This window comes from Anopheles aquasalis, chromosome 3 (assembly GCF_943734665.1).
Source record: "Anopheles aquasalis chromosome 3, idAnoAquaMG_Q_19, whole genome shotgun sequence".
Taxonomy (NCBI): domain Eukaryota; kingdom Metazoa; phylum Arthropoda; class Insecta; order Diptera; family Culicidae; genus Anopheles; species Anopheles aquasalis.
This window is the reverse complement of record NC_064878.1, coordinates 50,951,963-50,978,548: the sequence shown is the minus strand read 5'-3', so window position 1 is coordinate 50,978,548 and position 26,586 is coordinate 50,951,963. Positions and strand designations below refer to the sequence as shown.

The 26,586-nt window shown below is 50.1% G+C and overlaps 5 protein-coding genes across 7 annotated transcripts in view; 2 read left to right on the top strand and 3 right to left on the bottom strand.

Moving 5' to 3' along the window:
* Positions 1-629, bottom strand: part of LOC126578915 (kynurenine 3-monooxygenase) — a 3,078-nt gene extending 2,449 nt beyond the window's left edge. Inside the window, exon 1 of the mRNA XM_050241947.1 lies at positions 357-629. Coding sequence (XP_050097904.1) covers positions 357-449 — 93 coding nt within the window. The 5' untranslated portion in view covers positions 450-629. The remainder of the gene's footprint in view (positions 1-356) is intronic.
* A 1,408-nt stretch (positions 630-2,037) lies between these two features.
* On the bottom strand, positions 2,038-2,900 carry LOC126574024 (40S ribosomal protein S13). Its single transcript, XM_050233947.1, has 2 exons — positions 2,614-2,900; positions 2,038-2,457 (listed from the first exon to the last, which is right to left on the bottom strand). Exons 1-2 carry the CDS (start codon positions 2,821-2,823, stop codon positions 2,212-2,214), a joined length of 456 nt encoding a protein of 151 aa, XP_050089904.1. The 5' UTR covers positions 2,824-2,900; the 3' UTR covers positions 2,038-2,211.
* Positions 2,901-2,997: 97 nt separating this feature from the next.
* Positions 2,998-5,800, top strand: LOC126574023 (uncharacterized). 2 transcript variants are annotated; one of them, XM_050233946.1, is made up of 3 exons: positions 2,998-3,145; positions 3,299-3,702; positions 3,767-5,800. In XM_050233946.1, the coding sequence occupies exons 1-3, from the start codon at positions 3,143-3,145 to the stop codon at positions 5,415-5,417; spliced, it is 2,058 nt and encodes a 685-aa protein (XP_050089903.1). In that variant the 5' UTR covers positions 2,998-3,142; the 3' UTR covers positions 5,418-5,800. The 2 variants fall into 2 exon arrangements, with proteins under 2 accessions (XP_050089903.1, XP_050089902.1); XM_050233945.1 differs by having other exon boundaries at positions 3,217-3,702.
* A 16-nt stretch (positions 5,801-5,816) lies between these two features.
* On the bottom strand, positions 5,817-7,254 carry LOC126574022 (uncharacterized). The gene is made up of 2 exons (XM_050233944.1): positions 6,504-7,254; positions 5,817-6,433 (listed from the first exon to the last, which is right to left on the bottom strand). The coding sequence occupies exons 1-2, from the start codon at positions 7,156-7,158 to the stop codon at positions 6,072-6,074; spliced, it is 1,017 nt and encodes a 338-aa protein (XP_050089901.1). The 5' UTR covers positions 7,159-7,254; the 3' UTR covers positions 5,817-6,071.
* A 207-nt stretch (positions 7,255-7,461) lies between these two features.
* Positions 7,462-26,530, top strand: LOC126577347 (serine/arginine repetitive matrix protein 2). 2 transcript variants are annotated; one of them, XM_050238883.1, is made up of 7 exons: positions 7,462-8,044; positions 8,395-8,653; positions 18,671-22,446; positions 22,945-23,298; positions 23,375-24,595; positions 24,666-25,286; positions 25,372-26,530. In XM_050238883.1, the coding sequence occupies exons 1-7, from the start codon at positions 8,009-8,011 to the stop codon at positions 25,684-25,686; spliced, it is 6,582 nt and encodes a 2,193-aa protein (XP_050094840.1). In that variant the 5' UTR covers positions 7,462-8,008; the 3' UTR covers positions 25,687-26,530. The 2 variants fall into 2 exon arrangements, with proteins under 2 accessions (XP_050094840.1, XP_050094839.1); XM_050238882.1 differs by having other exon boundaries at positions 18,671-23,298.
* Positions 26,531-26,586: the final 56 nt, after the last annotated feature.

Here is a 26,586-nt window from a genome sequence, read left to right as displayed (position 1 = left end):
TATCTGCAACTAATAATGTACAGAAAGAATTTGTTATCTGCATTAGTATGAAAGTATGAAAATCGAATAAAATGAACTTGCATTACTTTTTACAATAAAAAATACAGAGTCAAACGTACTGATAATTTCGACTGTGGTCATGCGAATCAGGTTGCACAACATTGCAAGCCATCCATTGGATTCGAGCATTTCTTAAAATCAATTGAAAAGAATTCCTGATATTTAATATCAATCGATGCTTCAACTAATCATGTTTCGAGCCGGTCGATTGATCGAAAAAAGGGATATCCCGTATAAACTAAGCTTCCTTTTTGGTCAAACGGCAGTCTCACGGATACACGCGGAAAAATACTCACCAATCCACCGCCTACTATGGCCACATCCAGTGGTCGCTGTTGGCTACCGTTGGTGTTGGTTCGCTTGTACTTGTATCCGCTATCCGTGGCCATGTTTCACTCCGTTTGTCCTCCTCGAAAGTGTTCGAATCCTTACGAGGCGCACACCAAGGTTCTGTCCGACCGACTACGAGAGCTTCACACGCGGTGCACCGTCGGTCAACGACGTATGGCGGTCGGGAATGATTGGATCAGACCGGTACACTGGTCGAACGCTGGATTGGAACTGAGCCCGTTTCGGGTGTCGGCCTAGTAGTAGTAAAAGCGGCCCAGCGGACATGCTCGAGCGCGCCTGTCCTGCCCGTCTTGCCTCGTCCCTTCCTCCGTTCCTGCGGTTCATCTGATTCTTCCTCCATTATCTGTCTCAGCGGGACAAGTGCCTGCTGCTTGCTATACGCACCATCGGCAGTTGAGCGGCAACAACACCACAAACAGCGTGGCCGTGTGTGCGTCAGCTGTTGCTTAAGGCGAAAGTTGTGGCAATTTCGGCAACGGAGTTCCTTATTTCCCTTTCTCTGAATCACACCAAATGCCTTGTCTAATAGCCACAAAAGTCGAAAGAAAAATGACAATTATTGGCCACAAAAACGGGACCCACCACCGCTGTGTTATCGCTCCATACGTTCGGCGATGATAGCGATGCGCTGGAAGATTCTAGTTTTGCACGTTTCGGGCTGGGAAAGATTACATCGATAATCAGAAGCTGTTTACTTTCCGATGCGTCTGGCACGATTACTTCCGTTCCGAGAGTGCTATTGAGCAGCAATGTTTTTAGAAGCGAATCCGGTCGATCCTGTAGCATTTTTTGGTTCGATCTAAAGCATCACCGCAGGTCTGAGAAAGATTAGTCTATTCATTAGGGTCGAAAATGGTACAAGAAACAGCAAAAGTGTGGCAGATAAGATGAAACTATATAAAAAAGATTCCATTCCGTTGTGGAGCTGTAGCGACTGGAAAGTTCGATGGCACTCGCTGGTACAAGTGCTCTCATTCCTTATCCCCAGGCATTCCATGTGGAGCAGTGGGAGTGTTGAGTCATGAGCCCTTAAAAGCCCCTTCTCGTGGATAGGAGATTAGATGAAACAGCCTGGGGATACTCCTTCAGGGGCTGAAATCCTACGACGACGCGAAGGTGCTCGCTAAAGCAATGAACAATGGTGGTTATCACCGCAGGCCACGTGTTGTGAACCGTGTGTGCCATCTAGCATGTAGCATGTGCCACAATCAGTCGATCTGTACTCATGAATCGTATCTGTGAATGAAATCCGGATGTTTTGGCGGATAACACTTAGCGACGATCACATTGGTTTAGATTTGAAAATGCTTTGAAATATATCAAGTGAATATTTCAACCGTAGAGCACCACCTTCAGCGGAATCGATGAATCGACACTTCCTTTGCGTTGCCGGCGATTTTGAACGGAAAAGACCACTTCTTATCAATAATTATTACCTAAACCTCAATGTAATTCAGTATCCTTTAATCGAAGCAACCGGCTAGCGTACCCGTCCGTTACTTGAAGGTACAAAAACCTCAGGAACGATCGAAGTAAACGACCGCAGCGAAGGCCGATTCCATTCCGTGGATGTTTCTTTCATTTCCTCCTTCCGGCGATCGTAAACAGATGAGCGAAGGCAACAGATTAGAGAAGACTGACCCCAATCGGATGCCAGCGGTTTATGTATTTTTGTATTTCAACATTTCCACTTGCAAAGTCGAACGCTGTTGAATCAACCAATCGAATCCCTGCCTTCAATCGCACTGTGTACACCACTCTTCTCCTGCTCCGGTGAAACGGAGAGCGGGCGGCTTAGGCTTAGGCAACCAGAGCGGAAGCGGTGCTGGATTCGTACTTCCAGTTCGGCGGCAGAACAGCCTTGATCTTGTAGTACCGGGCCAGACGGTGGATGCGGGACTCGATCAGAATCAGGCGGAACTTGCTGTCGATGTCCTTGCGGTTGCGCTCCAAGTGCTTGCGGATGGAGACGGCCTTCTTGATCAGGAAGTACAGATCCTCCGGAATGTCGGGCTTCAGGCCGACCGCCTTCATGATACGCAGCACCTACAACAAACAACACACACACACACACACATGCACATGTGCACACATTAGCGCTTGCCACGAGTAACGGAGCGGCGGGCGTTCCGCCGCGGTGCGGCCGTTCCATCGATCAACAGCGGCCGATTCCATCAACCCTCGTTTCATGCCGCTACTTACCTTGTTGCCATTGACGAAGCGGACCTGGGCCACACCGTGCGAATCTCGCAGGATGATGCCGATCTGGGAGGGGGTCATGCCCTTTTTGCCGAGCTTCTTAATCTGCTCCTTCACATCCTCGGCGTTCAACTTCAGCCACGACGGCACCGAGCGACGGTACGGCAGCGCGGATTGGGAAATACCCTTACCAGGAGCGTGCATACGACCCATTTTTCCGTAGTTTTGTTCGTGCTTTTAGCACCGCGTGTTAGTTCACCGAGAGTTTGTACGAGAAAAGATGGAGGATGACGTTTGACGATGGCAGCTCCCGGCTGTCACCCAGCGCCAAGGTTGGTTGTCAAACTCAAGCTGGGTTCAAAAAGGGACGTTTCCTGCTAGCCAGAAACGATAAATCCGGAAACGGGGGTTTGTTTTCCCCCTTTTCCCGATCGATTTTCCCGAGGCTCGATTTTCACAAAGCGATTTTGTGTGGTGCGTGGTGTTCTTGCGCGGATATGACCGCGACCGTGAACAACCGTGAGCGGAATCGATGGTACGAAACTGCCGCGTTTTCCCTACGTTCCAGGACCTGCCCTGATCCTTATCGGAGCCTGCGGTTTTTAGTTTTCTTGCACTCTCTCCCACACCCCTCTAGAGCATGCCCAATAGTGACCCGTGCGGTGGTATCTACTCCCCTATTCCACAGACGACACTAACCGATTCCGAAAGCGAAGAGGAACTCCTTCGACGCACTACGATTGTGAGACGCTCCGCTGACCGAGGAACGACCACCACGATTATGCTGAACGGTATGAAAGGGCGGGCGGTGGCAGAACTGCGACCGGCCACCACGACGAGTGGTGCTGAAAACGGCGGTGCAGCCCTCTACAACGGTTGCTATCCGCCAAGCCCGAGCGATGTCGAGGATGCGAGCGGCGTGTTTCACGCCGATAACGTGGCCATCCTGCACGAAACCGGATCCGTTCCGAATCACAAAATGTCCTTTCCGCGAAAGTGTTGCTTTGTGGCGTCACTGGCCGTTTGCTTCCTGGCGCTCATCACATTCCTGTGGATCATTCCCTGCTCGGACGATCTGTCGTGTCCTGCCAGGTAGGTGAGGGGAGCTGTGCCGCCCATATCCATGACTAACGGCTGGAACTCTTGTACATTCTAGGGCGGAACGAGTAAAGACTCAGAACTGGATTCGTAATTACGAAAAGATCGAGCTAAAGGGCGTTATCAATGTGGTGGAAGGTGTGCACGGCAAGAGCAAAAATCTAGTCTTCATGTACCGGGGAGACAAGCTGTTCCCCGAGTTTGACGATTCTTATCGAAGGAGAAACGGTATCATTTCCCTGGTCGGTAGCTCGGGCAAGGTGGCCTGGTACGATCAGATGATTAACGAGCCAAAGAGTATCGATTGTACGCTGCTCGATGCCGACCGTAATGGGGCACCGGATTGTCTCGTGTTGGACGAGTACGGTCAGTTGGAGTGCATCGATCCCCTGTCCGGTGAATGGATATGGCATGCCGAAGGGTACAACAGACGTGGTTCCGCCGGAAAGCAAGGTGCCGACATGCTCGATTTCCCATTGATCATTCCAGACGTCGATGGCGATGGAGTGAACGATCTGTTGTTTGTGACGAGCTCGAGCGAAACGCGCCACAACCGGCTGATTATGATTTCTGGCCGTAAGGGTTTCACGATTGGTGACTCGTACGCGGTCAAAGAGTGTCTGTACGTGCACAAGCTGATGCTAGATGAGGAGCTGAACGTGAAGTTCAACTGTGTGCGAGATAAGAGCGAGCAGCAAAAGGCTAAATCGCTTCCGGAGCTGTACAAGCTGATCCACCGTAAGGCACTCGATATGCGAGTCGTGCGCCGGATGCCTACGGGGCTTCCGCAGCATAAATTCTTTGGCCAGCGGCGTAACACGGAGAAGCAACGCACGATCACCAATGTCGGTGGAAAGCAGCTGGTGGTGGAGAACCGTGGCCGCTGTCCGGAGAACTGTTCCACTTCGGTGCTGCTAACGGAGGAATCGACCGGTGCCGTCCTGTGGAACGTGTCCGGTCGTCAACTGTACGGCATGCAACCGGTGAGGTTGACGTTCACTAACTTCGGAGCCGATAACCGGTCCACCGTGTACGGGTTCGTGTTGAAATTCTGGGAATGGAGTCAACGTGATCCGGACAATCGAAGCTCGCGCTTCCGGCGTAGTGTCCTCGGCGCGGGAACACCGCTACTGCACCGATTCGCCCGTCAGCTCGTCCACCAGCAACCATGGATTGGACCGCCAGGATTAGATGCCATTTCGAAGACATCCTTATCGGCACGTGGCCAGAATCAATCATCCACTGCAACGTCCTCGATTCCCGGGTCGAGTCGCCCAGCAGGAGCCTTCCGTACGCGGATGCGCTTCCTAAAGGAAACGGTAAAGCTGATCGTGTTCAACTCAACCGACATCAAGATCGAAAACACGAGCCAGAGCAACGTGATACAGTTCTGCCGGGAACCGATCAACGGAGGCGATTCGACGGGTGATATGCTGTGCCAGCCGGATCTGAACTATCAGGAGAACTCTCTTCTAATAGCTGATCTCGATAACGATGGCTCGCAGGAGCTGGTGTCGTACTATTCAACCTTTGTCAAGACGGCCACCACCGAGGCGGACGGTATGGGTGCCGGAGTAGGAGCGGGCCCTGGTGCCACAATGAAGCTGAAGACATTCGTCCAACTGTTGCGCCTGGAATCGGAGCTGCCAAAGCTATACGCAACTCCTGAGACCTCGCCTACTACAACCAGTGACGCCAAACATCGTTAAACGCAATATGATCTATAAGAGAGAAGGAGAAGACGATCGAGGGTTCAGGGTAGGGATCCATCTCCTTTCCCTCGATCGTATGTGATTGTGTCTGTGTGTGATCTCATACCAACCGTACCAGTATAGCTTTTAACCTTCCTCGATGTTCTCATAGCCTTTAGGGATACACTTTTGGCAGAATAGATGCCAGGCTGGTCCAAATCCAGATACGTTCCATGCTAGAAAAGACACATTTCACTGCTCTCGTGAGTAGTAAGAACCTGGATCTCTCTCTCTCTCTCGCTCGTTACACCTTCACCTTGTAGTGCACAAGATCTAGTCATTTTTCATGAGATGCACCACAAAAGCCATGCATGACATGCAACATTGAATATTTATGTGAATAGAGTAATTAATAGTAAAAAAAAAATGATTGCTGTATTTAATTGCGTTAATCTTTTCCTCTCACATAAATCATCATTTTGTAAAGTACAACATTAACTAGCTTCGTGCTTCCAGCTTGTACATTCAATATTCAAGCGATACTGCTCTGCGTTAACATGGCACAACAACCCGGTAACTGTGGTGCGCGGTCATAAGTCGTCATAAGAAAAAACGCATTTCCATTCGATGGATTCGAACGTTGCGGTGGGCGACTAACGCCCCGCTGTTGTATCAGAAAGTGCCATGCACCCGACAGTAACTGTCCCAATCGTACGTTTTGAAACCGGCAGCGATGGCTCGGGAGCGTAGATTATAGTCTTCCGATACGATCACAACCTGCGCGGCAGTTACACGTTGCACCTGTAGCGCACAGTTGATAATGGAATCATCTGATGAGATGGTGTCGATCAGCTTCACCGTTGTATCCGTTGGTCGTTGACCGATGATGCGCTTGTCACGTTTGAGCAGTTTCTTGCTGAAAAATTGATTCGCCTTCTCGGCCACCGATGCGAGCCATGGTTTTCTTTGCGGAACGTGCTCTAGCTCTTGCAGTACCTTGTACGGAATCACAAGAATGGGTTGAGGTTTTACCTCTGTCAAAAATGGGAGATAAATTTCATTAGCAAACCTTATGGCAAAGCGTTTCTATCGAATAGATCTTACCTGGCACCGACTGTCCGTGTACGCTTATAATACTCTCGATATGCTTCAGATACACGCAGGTATCCAGAACGACAAACATGCAGCTAGTAAAGGCAGATGCTTTCTCCCTATATTTAGTGGTCAGCTTTGGTTCGATTTCAACGGCAAGAAGAGCAGCAGCAGCAACAGTAGGAGTAACAGGTGCCATCATCGGAGAAACATCCGGAGGCGGCTGGCAGAATCCCCATTCCGCGGTGATTCCCATTGTGTGGCCCAGAGGAGGCATAATTTCTGTGCTGGCAGGCTGTGGTACTGTTTCGCTCAGATCGAGCATTTCCGTATCTTCATCTAGGTTCGAGTCCGTAGCTGCAGGTGCCGTTTGCGGTGCAACGGAAGATGGTTCCTTGGTGGGAACCTTTACTTTAGTATCCTGCAACACCGGACATTGACTCCCCAGGGCGCGCAGTCGTTTCTGCAGGTTTTTCGCATCTTTGGCTGGCTCCTGCTTCTTTAGCTTCGTTTTCGAACTGCTTCCAGCTATGCTGAGCCGCTTTTCCAAATCCGTGGTAGGAATCTGTTTCACGCCGCTGAATTTCGCCGCGATGCCTCGATGCTTGGAATGTGATGCCATGGCCACTGAGTTGCTGGACTTTACCGATTCATTCTCTGCTCGCATTATCACGGCAACATTTGGCACAATCACGGAACGGAACGGAACGGGATTATTTAATTTCTGGCGCTAAAATTCGATTCCCCGCACTTTGGTCCACTTTGTTTACCTTTTGAGTCAGCGTTCATCATTTTTTCTCTTCGCGCAAAGTGACCGCAGTTGGTGTCGTTGGCCATTCACCATCGCTTAGACTCTCATGGCATGCAACCTCAAACGAGGTCACTACTGATCCTTCCATTCAACGCGATCTGGTACGGGCCAGAGGGGAGTTCGGGAATTCGAAAAAAACAAAATTCCACAAACCGCCGATGAGAGCGGACGTACGCGTCGAGTGAAGAAAAAACGCGCGCTCTTCAACGGCGATCTCCTTCGCTGTTTTTCTTGTTCTTCGCCTGTGCCAAGGCGACGCCGCCGTAAGTTCCCAGTGATAATAGCGGGCTCTTTAATCAGTGGGGGCAGCTGTGCGGCGATTCATAACTTTCGTTCATAAAACTACCCGCGAACGGAAATCAACAAGTGGATAACGATCGCCGCGCCGGCTGGCCTTGACAGGCCCTTTAAAATACTTCTTGGAATCGAAGTGTGCCGTGGAAGCTATTGTTCGCGATCGAAATTGTGTTTTGCATCGAAGGTGGCTCCGGCATTTATTCGTGTGTTTTGTGCTCGTCCAGCTAACCGTGCTCGTTCGTACAGCGTTACTTTTGGCCTTCCTTTTAGTGAACGTTTTTGTCGCAGCGATCTTTTATTCGAACGCGCAAAGTGTTTGTGTCGCCAGAGTGGGTTTTAGTTTCCGCTGTGTGTGCTTTACTGGATTTAGAAACGGTTCCGGCAACACAATCTCGGAGTGTCCCGCTTCATGGCTGCATCTTTCTGGCGAAAGCAACAAGAAACCGTAAGTTTCCAAAGACGGGAATCCGTGGCAACCGCGGTAGAGAGAGATCACAGTAAACATAGTTTACTGTACACTCCAAGCGTCGCCGGCGTCTTTTGCCTTCAGTGAACTAGGAAGCGACCGAGCGAGTGGCGAAACGTATCCGCATCCCGGGCCTTGATGGCTAAAAATCCGGTTTTCACCACCCGCCCAACGACGCCCTTTGAACTGTCCAAGCACACCAAGTACGTTAACTATTTTTTTATGTTCCTTCCTCTTCTTCTGCTTCTGCCTCATTTTGACACGGATCCTGCACCATTCCGGGACTCGTTTTGCGTTTGCTGCATCATGCCCCCTGCCTGGTTGCCTAGGCCGACCAAGACGCCAATGACCTTCGTGAATGTAGCAGGATCCCTGAAAGCCTAGCGACGACGCTGCAGCAACAGCAGCAGCATCAACGATCACCGGCAGAATCGTACCGAAAGGCCAACCAAAACGAGGAAGAAAACGGTGGCGACGAAGAGCGACCCAGACAGAACCGGCTCACCAGCGCAAGAAACCCAGCGATCCTCGATGCGCTTGACTCCCTTCACCGCTCCCTGCTGTTCAGTAATCTAAAGTTTGATACCGGTAAGTAGCACCACCGCAACGACACGATTATCGCTTGAACTCAAATTCATTTGTTCCGCATTTAAAGCGTGGTAGCAGGCTTATCACAAAGCGCTTGAGTTTCGAATCGATTTCCTTGTACGACGTTAGCTGGTTTGCAAAAAACTAGGTTTAACAAAAATTCCTGAGTTGACAAAATATCGATGATTCATTGGTTTTTTGTTGTGCTACAGCAATGGTTTCAAGGTTGTTGTCATCGTTTTTTTAAACGTAGCCTCAGTTTGCACACGCAGCAAGTTATTGAATTACTGCAGTGCTGGGCCGACAAACACGACGCACTTGTCTTGGCTGAAATAGAACAAAAAGAGCACGCGGCCTGAAGCATTATCATATTCAGATCATATGCATATCATTTCATTAGCATAGTTCCAGAGCATATATCTTCCCTGGCAATCACTTCTTTGCGCTCAACAAAGTTATCTTTGCTTGGCAACTGATCACGATTAACATAGCAACGTAACACGTTTGACACGCGTGACGAGTTCGGACTATTTTTTTCAATGTCTGGTTGCTTTTTTTTTCTTCCTTAAAACCACAGTCTTGTTTGCGAACAAAAAAAAAACATAAAAAGATGCTAGATTCCAAGCACGCCACTCGCTGTTGGATATGTGAGAAGGCGAGGAGGCACGTGTTTGTTTTGTCGTCGGCGTCGATTGCCGGTTTTTCATGCTCCATCAGGCGTCCAATGGTGTTCCTCCGGGGCCCACCACCAGCAGCCCCTCTGTGGCTGGGTTGTGGTTTTACCACAATGTCGTCGCCACTCTATACGCAGTTTCTTCCTCAGTCTTCTTTTGTGCGTCAATTCGTCAGTCTACACCGTTGTAAGAGCGAGACAAAGCACAGTCAGCCGATCGCGCATGCATATGAAATCCGCGCACATAATTACGAGAAAGCCACAACCGGCACCAGTCCCTGCGCCAGCCAAACTCCTTCTCCTCCAAGGTTGAGTCCAAGCGAGCTACGTGCTATGGCATTACCAAATGAGGGCAAGTGAGACACGTCGCGCGCATGGTCGCTCGTGGTGCCGTTCGCGATCGAGCTACTCCGTTACGCCGTACGATCAGCGATTGCGGCGGTGCCAGGGACGAAGCTCTCTCGGGGCTCAAGATGAAGGACCTGGCTGGTAAACCATTAACGCCTCCCTAGGCCGCCACCACTCACCCGTAATGTCACAGCCGTAATGACCCGGCATTATGATGTGGAGCCTAGCTATTTTCCAATAAAGCAGCCGTATGGCTGCAAGGCCCCCAGACCCGTTCAGTGTCCACGTATGCACAGCTTCCGCGAAACGCAGGCCTCTTGGGTGTTTACGTTGAGCTTAGAGATCCATCAGCGGGGAGACTTTACAGTTAGTACAGCGATTGCCACGGGTTCTTGCACTGTTTGAACAAAGTGGCTAACTTGGCTGTCATCATAATTCATCATTAAAAACGTGATGTGTTGAACATCATTTTCTGTCCGATGCTTTACGCCCGATCTGCAACATCTTATGTGGTGCTGCTACCTTCATGCCGTTCAGTATTGTAGATAATTTTTGCGATAGTTCCAGTGCCGGTGGGACATTTGCGTACAGACGACGTCGTCTAGGACATGGCACATGCCAAACCGGTCCGGCCTGATGACGGACAGGTTGTAAGTACGATCGCGTGCCGCGCGACTAGACTTGTGCCCCCTGAGGTTACACTCAAAATGGGGCGTCTGCACCAAGCAGGCAGCAATCGCATAATCGTTCAGCATGCGTTGCGTTACTGGCCGGAGCTGATAACAACTGCGTGCTCGTGCACGGTAAAGGAACGGGCGCCACCATCGTCGTTGGATGTGACCTCTACAGGGGCCCTGTGGTTCACCAACGTAGAAGCTAATGATTTGGCTCAACGCTTCTGTATGCTCAATCAATTCGAATGCTTCTTTTTTTGTTGCCATAGAGAGGCCACAGAGTCGCTCGTGGAGTAGATTGCTTCATTGTGCGCAGTAAGCTGCGAGTGTGGTTTTGGAGGCCCCCTTTTTATAGTCAGTTTCACTGAAACGTGGCAGCTTACGCTTCCATGACAACATCCACAAGTATGCTCCAATTTCGAACCGACGCCCGAGTAACAAACATCATGATCCGTGCTCACGGATCCCCCGGGACAGCCGCAGCCCTCCTTCTGGTACTGCCCTCTTCCGTGCTCTTCAAGGCTTCTGTTTCCTATATCGCACGATGTCCGCCGCTTTTGAACCCGTTTTCGTTTGCTTAGGTCATTAGCAACGGCGCAGGTCCACGGTGGTCGTTCGGTGGACGAGTGGAACTGTGTTTACTCGTGGCGAGATAATGCGGAGTGTCTCCAGCGTGGCCTGCAGCTCACATGTTCCACTGACCGGTCGGTGTGTATTTTTGGAGCGGTGAAAGTGTATTACCGGCTTATGGTCGGTATTTGTTCAACATTCTGTTTTTTGTTTGCCCGGCGTCGTTTGATAACAAACAAGACCTCGAGGTCGATATTTGGAGCGGATTAGTGATAAGGCATTTCAGTGGCAGTAGAACTAAGATCAATACTCTCATGTGATCTACTTTTAAAAAATAGATTTTGAAATGTTGATAGTTAAACAAGCTCTTCTTCCCTGTATTTCTACTGGCATAACTACAAACTGACCTATCACAACCGGCATAACCGGCATTAGGCCAAACAGACGCGGACCCCGTATAAATACATCACATAATTCACACATCTAATTCCTTCTCCCACACCAACCCAAGCCGGATCTCGCCGGGAAACGAACCCCTCACGCACCGTCTAACTGTCTAGCGCCTCTGTCTCGCAGATCCACAGATCAGCCGGCATGTTAAGAGCGTGGGCTTTTGTTTGATCCAATCTTGTCCGCCGGCGGCAGTGCCTACGACATCGTATGAAGGAAGCGTTCGCTAGCGTAAAGGCGAGCCTCCCGGGAGGGGTGCCAGGTGAACTGGTCGTCCACTATTACTTCCCACACGCAAGCGATTCCAACGCTACCCAACGTCGATCATTAAACGTGCGACAGTTTGTCTGGCGGTTCGCGCGCTCCGTGCGTTGGACCAACGATAAATGTTCCGGTTGAACGAACCTCCATCCCGGCTCGCGTTATGCCGTCCGTGCAAGCGCGATCCTTACCATAAATGGATGAAAGATGAAACCTTTTGCCTTCTAGGGCTAGCCGGTTCCCTTCGATGGTTTGCTGTGTTTGTTTTATCGTCCGAACGTCGACGTTCCAACTTTGGGCGAATGAAGGATCTTTCCATGCTCGGTAAATGAAGGATTGGATGGGTCCGCCTCGCCAGAATGCCGATCGGCCGGTCCTGTCCGGTTTCCAGTCACGGTTCTTCCATTTTGTTCATGTTCCTTCGAGTCCCAAGCCAAGCCCGGTGAGCTTTTCTGCTTTCTTTCTTCCTTCTCGCGCGCTACTCCTTCCAAGCTGAGTGTGTAAGGTGCCACGACCTTTTGGAGATCTTCTTTGTGTGGTGAACCTTTTCCTTTTTTGTTTAAACCCTCTCTGCTGCTGCTGCTGCTTCACCATGGCTGTGTCCTGTGATCCCTTTATTAGGATGCCGAGGAACCATTTAGAGAGTAGAAATGTTGCTGTTCTATCGCTTTGTCTCGCCGCGGTCCGTCACACGCTCTGTTACGTTTGCGATCCGTCGCACTTAATACGATCAGTATCGAACGATTAATTGCATGTCATCCTACCGCTGGTGTGTGCATCAAAGAACAGCAGCCAAGCCGAGAGATAACCGTAAACCGGACACCCAAGTCCTTTTCTGCTTGAGGAAGGAATCAACTGAACAAATAGCTTCTCTGGCCGGTGCGACGTTTAAGGCACGAAAGCCGTTGCCTATTAAGAATGTTTCCTTGTCGGTTCGACCACGTGTTTAAACCGCTTTTATCTGTTAACGACACCTTTTTTTGGTGGTAGTGAAGGCATTTGTTTTTTTTTTTCAAACAATCTTTAACTTCAACACCGATAGCGCATTACGCGATGCGTCTTTTAGGTTCATATGATGTTTCACTTCATAGAGTAACTGCGTTTTATGGCCCCCAACCTGTTTGTTTGCACTGAACCCCGCTTTTCTCGAACCGCACAGGATCTTCGGTGCAGTAAATCATGCGTTCGTTTAAGACTGCACCTTCGGGGTGCATCGTTCCCTCGCTGGGAACATAGCGGCGCATTGTTATGGCAGCATTCTCTGCCTCCGGGGGTCGGCTGCAAACGTTTCGAACGCCACCGAAACCTTATCACTTCGTCCATCACCTTTCGTCTGCCCTTTGGCCGTGCGTTCTTATGCTTACGCACTTCTTCCGGTTCTACGAGCAAAGAGCAAGCCCACCCCGTTCGCTTCGCTCTTTAGCCTCTTGAGCTCACTTCACTTCCGCCTTTCGTGGCTTAGGAGATAGCGAGAAAGAGAGAGAGTGAAAAGCGAACGAGAAAAGCCATGTTAAGTCGGCGGCACGTTCTGATATGTTGAGGTTTATGTTGGCGTTGATCGATCGAGACGAAAAGCAGACGCCTCAAGGGAGATGAGCATACGGGCAGCCTGGAAGGGGCTAGCATAGCGGTATCATTGTATTTAATGGCCAGCGGCGCATAAATCGCTTGCGTCTTCTCTTCTGCTACGCGATGCGATGATGTTTTGTGGTGGTGGTTTATGTACATGTTTCGATCCCCTGCTCAGCACCCATCCTGCTACCTGCTCACCCTTTGCTCTCTGTGGCACAGCGTAGAGGCTAAATATTATGATTCCTTCCGGCCGAAAACAAACGGAAAACAGAAGCCGATAAGCAGCCAGCGTACCAAGAGCAATGTATAAATACACGCAACCATTCGCTCCATAAGGATCGCTTGACCTCGGCGCGTACCCGGATTTAATTTGGTGCGAGAAAGAAAGAAGGTGGTCATTGAAGAGCCGATCCGAGCCGTGGGTCGGAGGTTATGCCGGAAAAATGGTTTGGATCATGTTTCTTGGCCATCACTTGGCGAAGAGGTTCCCTGTCGGAACGGAAGTTCAGAGGTTCAAGGGTTTTAATTGTGCTTCTCGCGGTCAAACGGGTTTTAAGGGCCGGTATCGAGGCTCAGGTGGACTGTACTAGACTAGTTGGAATGGACTGCGCGAGCACCCTATGCTTGTGTGTTTCATTTGGGGGCTGACCCAAAAGTACTCGGTAATGGATGATGAGCGAGTGAATGTATTGTTTGCCAAATTTCCGTTCCATTTTCTCTTAAGATGCCTCTCGTTTGCCTTTTATGTTTGTTCAAAGAGGAACCGCTTAAAGAACCTCTATGTGGAACGTCCTATACGTTCGCTACAAGTGCGATCAGTGCATGGGAACCGCATTCGAGAGGATCTTTTATTACAGCAAACCATGTTTATGGGAAGCTACGTTTTCAAAAACCATAAAGCGATCCATTGCGCTTTGTCTTAATGTAGCTTCAGTACGCTTGCAAATGGATTCGTGGTTCATTTACGATGCTCCACTTTCGCAGACGCTAAAGACACCCAAAAAAAGAGTTGTTTCTGCTGCTGTGTTGCTGCTTTGCTGTAACTTATGGTTGGGAGTAATTACGATGTTCGCTTCGGTTCGAACGAAAATACGGAAGCTACCTCAGCTTCGCCAAATAACCTGCCGGCGTTAATTTGATAATAATGGCCGCGATCTAGGTTTCTCTGTAGGCCAAGCGCGTCTACTCGGTGGTTGCGATACGGCGCCCCGCTAGGCTCCTGTGGTTCGAGGCATCGATTTCACCGTAAGACCCGCAGCTCCAGGCTATCTAATCACCTCAATTCTTCTGGCTTTTTTTTTGTTTACCTCGACTCCAACAAGAGAAACACGTTCCAAGCATCTTATGTTAATGTACCAATCAATCAAAATCTTCTCCTCTGCTAGTGTGGCAAGGTGTGGTGCGTCTCTGCGTTTGCCAATCGTCAAAAAGACGTACCGAGGGACCCCTGACTGACCTGCCTCCAGCCACATGTACATGGGCGCGCTACATGTGGTTTGCTGTTTGCGATCTTCGAGCGCGAGAGCGCCGCTATAAGAGTGGCGACTACAAAAGCAGCTTAAATTGATTTATCGAACAACCGGCAGGTTCATCATCATCGCTATGACTCCCCTCCCGGACGGGCGTGCAATCGGTCATGGCCGGCACCGAAGCAGGTCTTTGCGCGTAGCAAAAATGCTTCTCTCTTCCCGCTTCACTGGCACGCAAGTCTCAAGTAACCGGGCTGGTCGCGTTGGACCAACTTTGCTGTATCACTAATTGTACCCTCCATTAATTGGTGTCGGGGTCGTGATTACTTGGCGGCTTATCACAGTTTCTTCAAGCTGTGGGCAAAGTGGTGGCCACGTTTACGGACTTGCTGTGTAAATTCTGATTGACCCGCTCTCTGCTTTAGCCGGCCGTAAAAGGTAATAAATTTGCAAAATCCGTTTGCTAAAAGAATGGCAAAACGTGCGAGACGGAAAGCAATTCGCGTATTCGAACTGCGCTGGTCTCCCCAATTCCTGCAGCCAGTTCGCGTGATTGGCAAACATGTTTTTGGAGGAACGCAGAGAAAAAGACGAGCGGAGCGAGAGAGGGAGCCGGTTTAATTTTCTTATTCAACGCCTCGCCTTAACTCGCGTCGTCCACGTTGTCCGAACGTCGCTGCCGAAAGCCCGCCGGTAGAACAGCATTTCTCTTCCAGCAGCAGCCCTGCCCTGTCTGTTGGTAACTTTCATTGTTTATCTTTTGCATTTTGGCGTACTGGGGGGGACTATCTTTCTCCACTATCCACGATTGCGTGGCTTGGCGTGTCCGCGCGGTCGAGCCGGTTACTGGTTTGTCCAGTTTGGGGTGATGTCCATCAAAAGCACGGCAAGCAAGCTTGCAAGAAGAAATCGCCAAGCATTGACCGGACCGGACCGAGCTGGTCCTTGCCACGTCGTTATCCTCGACCATAGTCCGGTTGGTCCGGTTCCGCCGAGTCGCATGTTGTTAATGTCCCCATAAAGCTTGTTCAAAATAACCGACATCTGAAGAAGATGTTGGGTGGCTGTGGTGATCAAGCTTCTTCCTCCTTCTTTGCACCAGATAAACTGGGACGCGTTAAGCTATTTTCTCTTCTGCTGCTGGTACATAACATGAAAAGAAGGACTCTTCGACGTCCGCTCCTTGGTCGACTCTTATGCTGTTGGCTTTCAACAAAAATCACTGACTTGCGCCTTGACTCGGCCCGCCAAGAAGAGAAAGGTCAGCAAGATGCCAAGCAAAGCAAAATGGTTCCACATTCCTGGCGAATCATAAGAATCGCGCGTGCAATCGCCAGCGTGGCGCGCACTAACGACCGAGAAGAGCGCAAAAACAAACAGTTCCTCCAGTTTGGCAAGAACCAGGAACACGCTGTGGACACTGTCACTGCCAACAGCTCCCGCGGGCACATTCACCTGTTCAAGCCGAACCGGAATGTTCCTTATCCATGGTACTGGACTCGAGAAACCAGTTTCCAGCCATTGGTGGCTCGGGTTCTGCGTTACTGGAAGAAGGGATTTCGAATGGCTCTGACTGGCTCCGAGCGCTTTTTTTTCACTTCATTGCCACACTGAAGAGAATCAAATCATAAAACATATTCTGCACTAATTCAGGCCACCGGTGAGAATCAATGCTCTGGTCACACGGTTTTATGCATGGAGACGATGGTAATGATGTCGCTCGATCTGTTGTTGAGCCTCCATTCGGGCGGGCGTTTCATTTAAATTCTGGAACGATCGTTGCTACGCATTTTGAATATGTAACGGCTGCTGCTCCTGAAGAAGAGCTGTCTCACTCACCTCAGCCAGGGTTTTTGCATAATTTACACTCTCCCCGTGCCGATGAGCCTTGCCCGGTTTCTTCGTTCGTTGTTTCTGTTGTTTTCTTCTCAACAATCCCGGGCGGTCATTGCCTCCGCCCAGACTGCCGAGGCCGATTCCTTTGCAATTTGTCCGCGCTCTTAGCCACGGTTTTCGATCGCGAATCGGCGCCGTAAATCAGTTGTCGCGCTGCATACGCGGCATCGGGTACGAATGCTCGATAAAAGAGAGGGAGAGGGAGAGCGAATGGAAGAGAGAGACTACATTAAATGTCCTGGCAGCGAATGGGAAGTGGAATGTGAATGTGGCGTTTGCGAAATAACACCGAGACACGCTTGATAGCGTCCTGCTGGCAATCTTCCAAAAATCGCCACGCAGGCAGACACGCGGACCTTGCACGCGGCGGGGAGATACGCAGGAATGGGGTAGCTCGATCGTTCATCACCGCTGCATCACCGTGCAGAGGCCACGCAATGCACTTTAAGATCGGGAATGGAAAGTTGTGTTGACCGATGGACATTCGCTGGCTGGGGGACGCACACGTTGTGACACAAACCTATCTGCTGCGATCCTCTCCCAGCATGAAGCTGATAATAAAAATGCTAATAACCAGTCGTTGCTGCAGTGGTGAAGCGAAGAAGACACAAACTGGTTTCGCTCTTCCCTGCGAACGTGCACGGTTACTGATAAAGCGCAGTCACCAGATTGCCAATGAAGTCATAGCAATGAAGATTGATTTTTTATATCGATAGTTCAACTCGGTGTTAAGTGGCGGAGTTGTTATTCATCATTTTTTATTGGTGTTTACAAAATATTAATTGTGTGACATGGATTCGCATTTTTGTTATTTCATTTATAGTTTGAACCGATGTTGAAATTCAAACAATTTACAAGGGATTGCGAAATGGTTCCCCAAACGGACCGGATGGCGGCTTACCAAGCCAACCACAGCGGTTGCCGTCGCAATATCTTCCAGAAACGACATTGCCGGGGACAAAAACCAGTTCCGCCCTTACAAATAACATCCTACTCAGTTTATCAGGGTGTTTGGAGGGCGTTCGATCAATGGCTCGTGTAGAGTAAATAAAAATGGAGAGCGCACTCTGCTTTGAATCTGGGTGTTGCAGTGCACCCCGTAATGCATCATCCCACACCGCGTATTGCCTTATTTTTTCATTTCGTTTCGCTCCCCTACATGACGCCGTCGCCCTCCCTTTTAGTACCAGAGAACCTCCATTCCCCCTTATGCCAGCTTCCTTTAAAAGAGATCAACCAACGCAATGCAACGCGACGACGCACGGCATCTGGTGCAGCATTGGTTACAAGCTATATATTTGTACAAATGGTGTGTAGGCCTCGAGACCGGGGCACACGTTGCCTATTCGTTTCTCGCGCGCGTGCGGGTCCTAGGAGACGCGCGTCCACTTGACTTGATCTTGGTCAAATCTTACAGTACGAACCGACTCCGATTTCTTAACAGCAACACTCTGCTGGGTACTCTCTTGTTTCATCATTCCAGCGACAACCCGCAGCATTATTGACGAATTTTCTCTCCCTGTCTCTCGTACACGAAACGATCGTGTTAATGCATCTGTCTGAAAGTGACAGAAGGCGCCCTCGCGAGCCTTTTTGGTTGGAAGTGGATGCTGCTTGTATGGCGCTGTATGCCCAAATAGAATCACCCTCCCAATTAAGGCAATACCCGATCCGCTCTCTCTGTCTATTTCTGACTCTCTGCTAGGCGTAACCACAGTGTCACCCTACGCGTTATGAACAGATCCGGGGTGTACACTTTAGCTTCGACACTTGATGTTTCATTACCCATATCTCATAGTTTAATGATGTCGTTTAGCAGCAAAGTGGTACCCCCTTTACAAACAGCCGAAAACATGAGTAAATAGGTTGAAATTTGTTGTCACGGTCGTCGTTGGTTGGTAGCGTATTCACTTGTCTCTATTCCGGGATAGAAAAAGGGTTTACAGCTCGCACAGAACACGGAAGTATGGTTTTGATTGTCTGTCCGTTGAAACAGCCCATATTGTCTTCACATCTTGATAGTATCTTAACAAAGTTAGGAAACACACACTCGAGATATCGCCCCTGGTGATCTAACGAATGTCGGTTCTCCTTCTACTTTCAGCTGAACAGCAAAAGACTTTAGATGCGGGCTGCCTCTCCCAAGATATCGAACAGGAGCAGCCAGTAGCAGGGCAATTGGACATAGTACACCCATCCTGGCCACTTGAACCAACGGCGATTGCGAAGGTAAATATTGCCCAAGGAACCATCGCAACGGCATCGCATCGATCGACGGATGCACCGGAAACGAAGGGCTCTGAGTGGAGTGGCTATAGGATATCCAATTCCGGCGATACGGATGACAACATCGTAGATTGCGAGCAGGAATCGCTGTCTGATGGTGGTCCGGATCCTAATAATAACACAAGTGGCAATCGAGTAAAGATGATGGTCCAGAAGTACGACAAAGGCAAAGTGGGAGCCCGTGCCGTGGTTTGCGCTAGCGATCATCATCCCGATGCGCACTGCATAGTCAAAGTGAATCCGGGCGATCGGTTACGTTCCAGCGTTGGTTTCGAGGGAGAAACGAGTGATTTCGAGAGTGCCAGCGTCACCAGTGGTAGCAGTATGGCGGCGGATGATGTTGGAAGGCGTAGCGTGCGGACGAGTTCGGCTTTTAGCGAAGGCAGCCGCGATGTAGCCAGTATCGATCGCTTTGATATGGGGATGGTGGAGCAAGCAGGAATTGACGCTAGAAATGTCCCGGCGGCAGTTGCTGCGGCTGGCCATAGCACGAAGATTACCATTAACATTAACTGTCGTTGTGATACGGATCCTCGCAGGACGAGCAAAGCTACGGCCGGAGGAGTGGAGGAAGCGAACAAAGAGAATGTACATATGAACCGGTGCTCGGGAGCACACCATGCGCAGCCACCGAAATTGTCCCGAACTGAGTTCGAAAAGGCGCAATCGTCGAATCAACAGCACAAGAGCAATGAAAGAAAGCAAGCACTAACGAAGGCGTCACCGACATATCCGCAAGACGGTGTTGAAGATGAAACGGAAAATGAAGAGCTAATGGTACTGGAAAACGAAGGGGTGGACTCTTCGGAGGGAGGCTTCGATGTAATGGACCAAGAGGAACCAAACGACGAAGCCCTGCACATCGATCACCATCGTTATTCGGCGGGTAGTGGTCGTCACTGTCGGTCGCCCGAGGACGAGGAGTATCTGGACTGTGATGAACTACGCAACGATTCCACACTTTCCTTTTACGAGGAAGCAACGTCGCATCCGGTGACACCGCAAGATCTGGCGAAGCAAAGTTCCACAACTGAAAGCCATAAGGAACCGAAAGACGATGATAAGCCGATGATCAGCATCGTGCAGGAGCTAACGGAGGATCAGCGTGAGGTCATGTCGACCATAACACTAAACAAGGCACAGATCAAGGCGATGCAGGAGTACAATGATAAGCTGGCGACGACCAAGCCGAAACCGGACGAAGAGGAAAAGCCAGAGAAAAGAAGGAAATCTCACGAGGGCAACAAAAAGCGGCATGGCAAGGTGAATTTCAATCGTCAGCAGCGCATAATGGATGATAATTTCTGCAACGAAGTACTCGACTCAGCCATCCACTTTGACCGGTTGTACGGTCTAAATCACGCCACTCAAAAGGCTTCAGCAATGGAAGGAGACAGCGAATCGTTGCCCGCATCATCTCCTACGGGTGATCCGGCGAGGGAAGAGTGTTTCAGTGATCCGGGGCTCTGTGGAGGTGGTCTTACTTCACCCGGTGAAGAGTCCTTCGATTCCAGCGTTTCCTTGGGGAAACTCGAAGGAAAGGCACGCTATTCTGGCAGAACTGTCGGTCGTTTGATGCTGACTCGTTTGAAAAAGCTTCATCAGCAGGCTACTGGTTCTGGAAAACAGGGACGTGTCAACAACGTAGTCGAATCGGAGGCGTCCACTAGTTCTTCACTGTTGCACACGAGTGGCCCGAAGAAACCTCCGCGAACGTTCGCCGACTCTCCCAAGAGATCCTCTACCTGTGCGCGTAAAGAGGAACCACGTGCTCCAAACGTCGTGCCGTCTTGCCCAAGGCGAGAGGATCTCGATGGGAGCGATCCATCGAATGGCCAGATCGGTTGGAAGGTGGAACAACAAGCAGCCCACTCCCGTCCAAAATCGCACCAAGTCGGCTGGACAGTGCCGGCTGTGACGGAAGCCAAAAACCAATCCATTCCAGAACAGGTATACAGCATGCTACACTACTCGGAAGATGAAAGCCGAAAGCAGCTGATCCGGAAGGGCAATTCTAAAGCGGTTCCACAACAAAAGTCCACGTCGACTGGCGGTGCGAAAGAAATCCGCACGTTAGCTAATGCTGCGGAATCGAAACTCGGTCCTCGGCTATACATTGATACGGTGGATGGTGTTGGGAATGCGGGCCATGATGAGCCAAAGACACCACCACACCGGCGTCACTCCTCTTCCACTGATTTCGAACGCTTCGCCAGAGAATCCAACGTGAAGAGCACCCCTCACCGGCGTGAACATCGTGGAGGTATGCAAACCAGTATCTCCAGTGCTACCACTCGCCGTATTTTAGAGGAATTTTTGAACGAAGAACGTGCCGCACAACACCCAGCAGCAGTGGCTCACCGAGGAAAGCTGAATGTAGGTGAGCGTAGACGTCGAACGACGGGCGGCATTTTCGAACGGCGACGATTGCAGCAGGAGAATTTTTTAGACGATGCCAGGCGCACGAACCATGAACCGCGGCGAAAAATGCGCAAATCGGCTCCTGCAGCTCCGGTTTCGTCAAACCGTCGTACTGATGAGGTTGTCGACGGTCCGATTCTCCAGCGTGCCTCCAGTCGCTCGAGCGTCGCTACGGCCGGGAAGATCGCAAAGCGCCGAACATTCCGTAAAGCCGTGCCTCTGCTGAAGCATACGCGCTCAATTTTCGAAGCATCGAAGAAGAAAATTTTGGCCATCAAGAAATTTGAAACACCCAAAAAATCTAACAACGCTCTGCCAGTTGATGAGTGGGATGGGCCAAGTATGCCTCCCGATCCAAACATCAATCGGCACAGCTCGGTCAAGAAGAAGCACGCTCTGCATCACAAACACCTGGGCTACACACCGGATAACTTGCGCTGCAAATCGTGCTGCCAGTCCGCTCAGACGGAACAGCTCCTGGACGAGGAAAGGATTGCGCCTTCGAAGCGAATTTCAAATGTGCATTCGGTTGCGCCGGGTCCACGCAGGTCACGGGGCAATGTCGATAAGGAAAATCGTTTTCCTGCGAACGGGAGTGCAAATGGGAGTGATAATCGGAAATCGGCACGCAGTTTGAACTTTGCCTCGGCTCCACCACCAACGCGACAGCGGGAGCAACAACAGCAACAGCAGCAGCAGCAACGTCGTAGAACTGCTTCACCGGATGAACGTTCAGACGAAGCGGAACCTTCGCCGTCTCCACCGAAGGTCACCAAATCGTTAACTGATCGAAAGTTTATGAAATCTTTAAGGAATCTCAAAATTTCACCACGAAAGTTTTTCCGGTTCGCGTCCAGTGCCGATGCGGCAGTCAGCCGGCAGTGTACGGCGGGGAATAGTAATGAAGCAACGACAAGTCATGGGCTCGGCGAATTTCACTCCTTCGACGATCTGAATCTCGATAATGTGGCCCATATGGGAGATTTCCTGAACAACATTCGACAGATCGTCGAGCGACCGGCGGCAATCGGGGTGGAACGAGGCTCTCCTGGCAGTCACCTGGCAAGTGCGATTGAAGGGGAACCGATCTATCAAGAGATATCTCCCAAGAAAGGCAACAAAATGGTACTGAACGAGTTCATTAGCAGCGAAACGAACAAACGCTACCTGATGGTAAACAACGATCCCAACATACTGTATGCGACGGTCAGCAAACCGACGGCACGTGGCCGAGCAACGCTACCAAGATCTAGATCATTTACGGACGTAACCGTAACGGGTGTGTCGGACCCCGTTGAAACTTCAACGCCCGTGAGGAAACCTCTTAATAATATCTGCAAGAGTCAGGTGAAACCTACCAATCGACAGCGAGCTAGTTTTTCACCGCGTACTGCAATACAGCACTCTAGCCCACAACGGTCACAGGACAGTAGCAGCCGGGACAGTGAGACTTCCGAGAACGATGAAGAGGAGGACATGGAAAACGATGCAAGTTGCCTGTATCGAACAGCGGTGACGGGCAGTAGCTACCGTTCTTGTGGCAATGATCGTAGACGACGATCTACTAGCAGTACCTCCCACACTACGCGACGCTCCCTGTTTAGTCCGGACAAGTCTTTCCGATCGCCGCGACAGGAAACTGATGATGACCATGATATTTCGGTTTTGCAGCAAGAACAGGATCGTGGTGCTCCAGTGCAGCAGAAGAAGCAGTTGGAGGAACAAGTGCAGGAATCGCTTATCGTGAGGGAACGGGCCGAAGAACGATACTCCGCCATTCGATTGGAACACGAGCGATTCCAGAAGCATCCATCGGATAGACTGAATCGTAACGGATCATCGGGTATGCGTAGGCTTAGCCCTAGGGCAGATAGTGAACAAAGCTTTGCATTTGAGAAGGACATCATCGTTGAGGTAGATTACATGGGCAATACAATGTGTAGTGATGGTGGCGAGGGTTCTTCTGGAGGACGTAAGACAACTAGAAAAATGGCGCCGATTATTAGTTTCGATACGGATGGCGAGGTAAGATGGTTCGAAGCGAACGTTCTGTTTCACGTTTCCATCCGCTCCAATAAAGCATCTGTGTTATTTCTTTCAGATCGAATCCCTGCACCGCTACCAGGATCAGGAGATTAGTGAGCTCGTGAGTTCGTTGCACAACAATGTAACACTCTCCGACATTGGTACACTGGAAACGGGAAGCTCAGTGGCCGCAGAAGAGGAGTCTGTTGGCTACGATACGGTCGATTTCGTGGTGCCATCCTGCAGCCATCAACAGCAGCAGCAGCAGCAGCAGCAGCAGCACATGAGCGCTCGGCTTGAAGGAACAGGGATTTCGGTAGAGATACCGAAGAATGACCCACGGAATCTGACGGTCAACACAGAGGATGCATCGAAGCTGATCAGTCAGGTGGATAATGACAGCACGTACTACACCTCGAACGCGTCACCACCGATGTTGGGCTCACCCTCTAGCGGCAAACACTCATCTTCCTCCGCCTCTTCTGGAGCTGCTGTTATGCGCAATTTGAAGGAGAAACTGAGAGCATCGTTCCGCAAGAGCAAAAGCTTTATCAAAACGGAACGTCAACGCATTGCGGCCTTAATTCGCGAGGAACGTACCGGGGATAATAAATATGTCTCCTCATCAACCTGCTCATCTTCGTCCACCTCACCACGACGCCAACCGCAGCACAGCTCACGGGCACGCGACGAAGCAGATACGGATGATACTTATCGATCGCTTGATCCCAATGACTCGCAGGCACGCAATATCGCCGGATCAGTTACCGAACTGACCAACCGGTACATGTCCAAGCTGATGGCACAAATTCAACAGCAACGTGATGCCCAGAAACAGCTGAAACAGGCAGTAGCGATATGCCGTACGACGCGCGAGTTCGAATGCTCAACCGAACTGATCGAAGCGGAACGCTTGCTACTACTGGCCACCCTAAAGGAAACGGCCGCCCGGAATGTGCTGAATAACATCGATTACACGGCCAACGGGATGACGCTTGCCGATCGTAAGCGTATCGGTAGGGTGGCGTTGAATCATTTCGAGTTTCCGCTCAAGCGGACCGCTCTCGCCGATACGCTGTTCAACTACTTCTATATTGTCGTGTGTTCGTACAAGAACGAGGTAAAGGCAACACCTGCTAAAGAACGCCGCACTGATGGGCACGTGTGTTTCCGAGACTGTGAGATTGAGTTCCTGGATCTGGACGCGGACTACGAGATACGCGTTGAGGTGTTTGTGCTGCGTTTGCGAAAGAATGTGAAGAACATCAGCTTCGAAAATCGATATCATCCGGACAAGGTAGCATCAATGGCGCGGGAAAAGGTTATAATAATACGATTAAATAACGTGATTGCTCTTCTCACCACAGGATTCGAAATATGCAGCTACATGCCCATCCCCCTCGAAGCTCCGCAGAGCCGGCAAGATGCTGTCGTTCCGTTCCAGTTCGCCGAAGAATTTTGATTTAGATAATGAATTGTCGCGCTTTAAATCGCAAGGCTACCTGACGCTCACCTCGTCCACGCTCGCTGCAGCTAACGTTGTCGATGTAGCTGCGGAAGAGGAAACAAGAACACCATCACCACTCGGCCAAACAATCGATGGAACGTACCTTACTGCGGTTACGAACCATACGGCAGAGACGACGACCTCCTCTGGGCTGCTAGGGTGCGAAGAAACGACCAACAATCCGTATTATTCCGTTTCGAGCAACTTTCAGCGGATGGTACGCCGCCAGGGAAACCACAACGTATTCCTGGTAGAGGATTTTAAGTATTTGGCGTTCGATTCCATGGCATACAGCTCGAACATGACCGGCACGATTGGTATGAGCATTAGCAGCGAGGTACGCTTTGAGAGCTCGGACGTAAGTGGTTTCCTTGATGTGGGTTCGAAGGTTAACGAACGAATCAGCTGGAATCGTCGCTGGTGCAAGATGAATGGTTTTACGATGGAGTTCTGGAACTATCCACAAGAGTGCCACGAAAAGGTAAGTTGCAAAAGTCAGTAGCGTGAGTCGCAATAATTCGGAGCATTTTTTGAGTGTAACACGGCTTCTCCTTGATCTTCTGCAGCAACCGATACTCTACATCGACCTGGTGCGGTGCGTCAACGAACGGATTGAGTTGGCCGACCGGTCGATCTGCTCACGAACGCGAACCATGAAGATTGATATTTCCACATCCAAGGCAGCTGGTTCCGGCATGAGTTGCAGTAGCAGTGGGATCGGAAGCTACAGAAGCACTGGTGGCACCTCTACTACCAGCCCCAGCTCCGATCGTAGCAACTTGACGTATCATCTGCTTGCCGCGGACTCGCAGACGGAGCTGAACCGTTGGATGAATGAGCTGAATCGGGTGGTGAAGTTCTTGAAGGAATGGAAAATTTAATGCCCACACGGCCATCTCCCCCCCCCCCCCCCCCATGTTGGCGCGATGCTTGATTGCAATATTAGAGATCATTCAATACATTTCTGATGCTAGAGCATTGCGGTGTTTTAGAGTGCCTTTGTTTTATATATAGAACGACAGCCTAAACAAGATTTCATATAGCTTACTAATGAACGGTGGTAGGACCATTCTAATGCCCTCCACCACTCAAACTAAGACTGTGCTCAGTTGTAATCGTTGAGTCGGCTGCCATATATCCTGTGCGGTGGTCTGCAATGGCGACGATATATTACTTTTAAGATGTTAGGTTACTTTCATTCTATTGCGCTTCATTTCCATCGTTAATTTTATGTTTGTAAAAAAAGATGATTCGGCATGATTTATGTGCTCACATTCCTGGAATTGTTACGTTTTGTTAGTACGATAAGGTAGGTGGCAGTAGCTTCTCAAAGGGAATAAGAACACGAATAGCTAGCGGCCTTTGCTTCCCGTGAACTGCTTGGATTTCTCATGATAAACCATTCGATGTAGGTCGATCTCATCGCTTGTGAGTAAGGGTACGCAAGAACATAGAAATAGGAATTGCACGGTGAATATGCTACCCTGCCTCCACCAACAAGAACTAGTGAATTGTAGTTAGTGAGCCATTGAATTCAAAGGTGAATATATAGGTCAGTCTGGTCAGGCAAGGACTTTGAAGTCCTTAGGGGAATTCCAGTGTTCTGTTCTCATAGGTTATTGTTATTAGTGGTCACAGGTTACAGCTTGCTAAATCGATTGTTTGGAAGAAATCTCATGGTAGCGACGAAATAAAATCAAAAAGACTTGCGGACATCAAGTTCGTCCGTTTAATCCGATTCGTTTTCCTGTTTCTTTCTCCACCCAAATACAAAGACAGGA

Bases quoted from the DNA above. Each gene is read 5' to 3' on its own strand.
- LOC126574024 (XM_050233947.1), bottom strand. From the start codon at position 2,823: ATGGGTCGTATGCACGCTCCTGGTAAGGGTATTTCCCAATCCGCGCTG. The intron at 2,458-2,613 runs GTAAGTAGCGGC...TGTTTGTTGTAG, and splicing joins GCTTCGTCAATGGCAACAAG to GTGCTGCGTATCATGAAGGC.
- LOC126574023 (XM_050233945.1), top strand. From the start codon at position 3,251: ATGCCCAATAGTGACCCGTGCGGTGGTATCTACTCCCCTATTCCACAG. The intron at 3,703-3,766 runs GTAGGTGAGGGG...TGTACATTCTAG, and splicing joins GATCTGTCGTGTCCTGCCAG to GGCGGAACGAGTAAAGACTC.
- LOC126574022 (XM_050233944.1), bottom strand. From the start codon at position 7,158: ATGCGAGCAGAGAATGAATCGGTAAAGTCCAGCAACTCAGTGGCCATG. The intron at 6,434-6,503 runs GTAAGATCTATT...CATTTTTGACAG, and splicing joins ACACGGACAGTCGGTGCCAG to AGGTAAAACCTCAACCCATT.
- LOC126577347 (XM_050238882.1), top strand. From the start codon at position 8,009: ATGGCTGCATCTTTCTGGCGAAAGCAACAAGAAACC. The intron at 8,045-8,394 runs GTAAGTTTCCAA...CTGGTTGCCTAG, and splicing joins GGCGAAAGCAACAAGAAACC to GCCGACCAAGACGCCAATGA. The intron at 8,654-18,670 runs GTAAGTAGCACC...TTCTACTTTCAG, and splicing joins TAATCTAAAGTTTGATACCG to CTGAACAGCAAAAGACTTTA.